This window comes from Vicia villosa, linkage group LG7 (genome assembly GCF_029867415.1).
Source record: "Vicia villosa cultivar HV-30 ecotype Madison, WI linkage group LG7, Vvil1.0, whole genome shotgun sequence".
Lineage (NCBI taxonomy): Eukaryota > Viridiplantae > Streptophyta > Magnoliopsida > Fabales > Fabaceae > Vicia > Vicia villosa.
The window spans coordinates 106,841,999-106,846,130 of NC_081186.1; the positions used below are offsets into that span (position 1 = coordinate 106,841,999).

A 4,132-nucleotide genomic window follows, 5' to 3' on the forward strand; every position below is an offset into this window, starting at 1 on the left:
TATATGTTGGATGTCTTATAAATTGAGGTTCATATGTCCTTGCACAATCTCAATACATAGACACGCTGATCTATGTCCTGTACCCCATCACGCGTCTGAAATGATTCCTGATAAGATTCCTGTAACGATTCCCCTAGGCAGAGCATGCATGCAACCCTATCTGGCAGCTAGTTATGCAATAATTATTTATATATATAGCTATATATATATATATATATATATATATATTTATTTATATATATATATATATATATAAACAAATAAATAAATAAATATATACATATATATATATAAATAAATATATATATATATATATATATATATATATATATGTAAATAAATAAATATATATATATATATAAATACATAAATAAATATATATATATATATATATATATATATATATATAAATAAATAAATAAAAATATATATAGATATAAATATATATCTTTATTTTTATATATATATATATTTATATATATATATATATATAATTACATATATATATATATATAATTATATATAAATATATATTAATATATATATATATATATATATATATATATATATATATATAATTATATATAAATATATATTAATATATATATATATATATATATATATATATATATATATATATATATATATATATATATATAAAAATATAGATATATATATGGTGGTTCTTACAGACCCACTAGTATAGGTCTGCCACTATCTTCCGAATTGATTATAAAAGACAGGCACACTGATCTAGGTCTGCAACAGGATTCCGTATTGACTATAAAAGACAGACACACTGATCTATGCCTGCCACCAGATTCCGAATTGATTAAAAAAGGACAGTCACACTGATCTAGGTCTGTTCATATATATTTTATTTAATAAACAAATAAATTTGTAATTAATAATTATTTGTATTTTAATAATATATTTTACTAATTATAATTATAGTTAATAATTACGTATATAAATTATCAATTATATGTATGTTAATTATTGTACCCGTCCACTAGGTTAAATATTGTCCAGACGAAAACAACTAACACAACGACCACATTTTTTTTAATTCCATGACCATGCGATGGCAACACAAAACCATCGGTAAATCACGATGTTACGTTGCAGATTACAAAAGACGAGAAAAGAACACAGAACAAATAGTACTCTTTGCAACATATCGTCGGGAAAAGAACACAAACCCACTCGCAACCATTCGGATTTTCATCATTTGCTGGGTCTTCGAGGGGATTCGGCCAAAACCTAACCCCTGGTACATCTAGCCTTCATCTTAGTCCCGACGATGGGCCTTATGGCGAATCCTCTTACCGTGGCGCACCCTCCGGCTTCGCAACGCCTTCAAACCAATTCGGATTTAATCAAGGTAGTTCTAGTGCTGTTGGATGCTATGAACCCGAAGTCTTTTCTCATCCAACACCACCGCCACGACTAAACACATTTGAGGGAATGGGTTCCCGACTTTACAACAGCGGTTTTCCGGATAATTATGGGGGCGTCGACGAGTTCATAGACAGCGATCCACGCGAAATCCCAGTACCAGCCCCCGTGACACAAACCCAACAAGAAGCACAAAGGGGCAGGGGTAGGGCTAGGGCAAGAGGCGGTGTCAATATTCGCGGCGGAAACAACGATCGCGGTAAACGTCCCATTATAAGACCAAATTGCGGAACGGGTGGCTATCTTGGTGATGGCCGTCATTGATCATTTTGCTGTACTTTTCATTAGTCTTCTGTGTCGTTTCTGAATTTGATTGTAACCGATGTTTAGCTTTTAAATTATATTGTAATCGATGTTCAGTTTTTAAAAAATATTGTAATCGACGTTTAGTTTTTAATTTATATTGCAATCGATGTTACACTTTTGATAGTCGTTTTCTACATTACATTTTAAAGCCGAAAAAATTATTCTACTAATTTTTTTAAGTAACCTTCATAACAAATAAAAAAATATTATATAAAATTATCATTTTCCCAATTTAAATGAATTAAAAAAAAATTGAAAAAAAAAAATAAAAAAAAAAAGGCCCTAGAACTAAGGCGCCAAATGGTTTGGCTTCTAGGGCAAAACCCTAGACTTATGAGCCATTCCATTTGGCGCATGCAATGGGAATTTTAGGGCAAGCCATTTCATTTGGCGCATGCACCCAAAATAAACACCTATGCGCCATTTCATTTGGCGCATTCAGTGTTCTGGTATGCCAAACCTAGACAGATTGGTAAATACCCCGAAAACATGGTTTTTTTCGTATTTTTTTTATGAAACCTGGATATTTAAATTTTTTTTTCTATTTTTGACAATCACCATTATATTTTTGCCACGTAGGATTTAATGAATATGAGTTAATCTAAGTTTATAAATAATCCAAACTCGATCCCACATACTTATATTTTTTATTTATTAAATTTAATTTAATTCAAACTTAATATTAATTTAAGTATCATAATTAAAATTTTAAAATAAATATAAATATTAATTAGTAAAATAAATAATTATAATAACTTTGATATGAATTTTAATTGTTGGAATTCATTTGATAAAAAAAATTAAATGTGGTTAGAAATTAAACCAAAAAAAAACAGAACTTAAAAAAAATTATATGTAAAAATTTATTTATTGAGCAATTGCATTGATAATTGTAAATACTTATAGAAACAAAAAACTAACGATCGTTAAGATTACTGATGAGTTAATGTTTCATTTATTAATTATGCTTTCATTATAATTAAACCGACCACTTTGATAACATTATAAACCCTAACCCTAATTCAGATAAATAGAATGAAAACCTAATAGCCTCTCACCAATCTGTTTCTTCACCTCTCACCATGAATAATTTCAACCGGTTACATCCGGAGATCATTCATACTCACATCCTTCCACGCCTCGACGGCACTTCGTTAACCGCCTTATCCTCCGTCTCTTCCGAATTCCGCCACATGATCTGCAACAACGATAAACTATGGAAGACAATTTGCACCTCCACATGGCCTTACTTGCCATGTTGGAACCATAGCCGCTTACTCTCTAACTTCCCTTGTGGTTACCGTTCCTTCGTCCCCGTCTCCGATGCGCTCCCTTCTCTTCATCATAATCATAATAATAACAGTAATTCTCAGTCCCATTGTATTGATCGTCCTCCCACTAAATATATCATCTTCGCCATTGCTATGTATTTACAGGGAGAACCAGATTCTTTGTATACAATAGTTGAATCTCATCGTATAGAAGAAAATATGTGTCCCGGGTTGTACATCAAGTCCCAGCATTATTGTAAATTTAATTTGTTTGACAATAGTACTCAGGAAAGGAAAGAGGGATGTAAGGAGTATTTTCGAGAAAATTTCAGGTTGAATTGGGTAGTTATCGATCCAACTCAAAAGCGTGCTGGGAGCTTGTTTCATTCTAGTTGTAAACCGGTTTCTGTTCAAGAAACATTAACAAATATTAAGTTGGTGTACACGACGGTGCTGCCGATGCTGCCTGGGCTTTATACGGAGATGATGAAATGTCATGTGGAGGTCAAGTGCTTCTGGAGAAGAGGATGGAAAGGGTTGTGGGTTAAGTTTAGAATGAAGGATATTAATAGGAAAATTGTGAACACTGTTCTATGTTGACAAGCTATTCTATTAGATTATCATTATGTTATCACGTATCAGTGAAAAAGCATCCTTAGTAGATATAATAATAGTAGATTGAAAATATTGGTATCAGTTTTATTTCTCAAAATTATTATTATAAACTAGTTCTTCATTGTGTATTTGGTTTTGTTTTGAATTGGATGCACTATAATACTCTTTCATTTTAGTTCTACAATTTGGAAAATATCACGTTTATTAGATACCAAACAATTCAAAGGATTTGTGGAATCACTACTAGAAATATTTAGGCTATGTTTGCGAGTTTGGAGGGGAAGACTTCCGAAAATGGAAATTTAAAAAAATATTTGATATTTTTTGAAAAAATGATTTTGTTTAAAATGATTAAAGAATCATTATTATTACTAAATTTTTAATTATAACAACCTAAAAGATATTTGGAAAATTTATGTAAGCCTTCCAAAACTCTCCTACAATACAATTTTTGAATTTCACGGAGTTTTTGGTGTTATGAA

General features: G+C 30.6%; 1 protein-coding gene across 1 annotated transcript; it reads left to right on the top strand.

Annotated features, from left to right (window-relative positions):
• The first annotated feature begins 2,846 nt into the window (after positions 1-2,846).
• On the top strand, positions 2,847-3,635 carry LOC131619947 (F-box protein At2g27310-like). Its single transcript, XM_058890986.1, has one exon. The coding sequence runs from the start codon at positions 2,847-2,849 to the stop codon at positions 3,633-3,635; it is 789 nt and encodes a 262-aa protein (XP_058746969.1).
• The last annotated feature ends 497 nt before the right edge of the window (positions 3,636-4,132 follow it).

What these genes read in the sequence shown, in the direction of transcription:
- LOC131619947 (XM_058890986.1), top strand. Translation starts at nt 2,847, where the DNA reads ATGAATAATTTCAACCGGTTACATCCGGAGATCATTCATACTCACATC.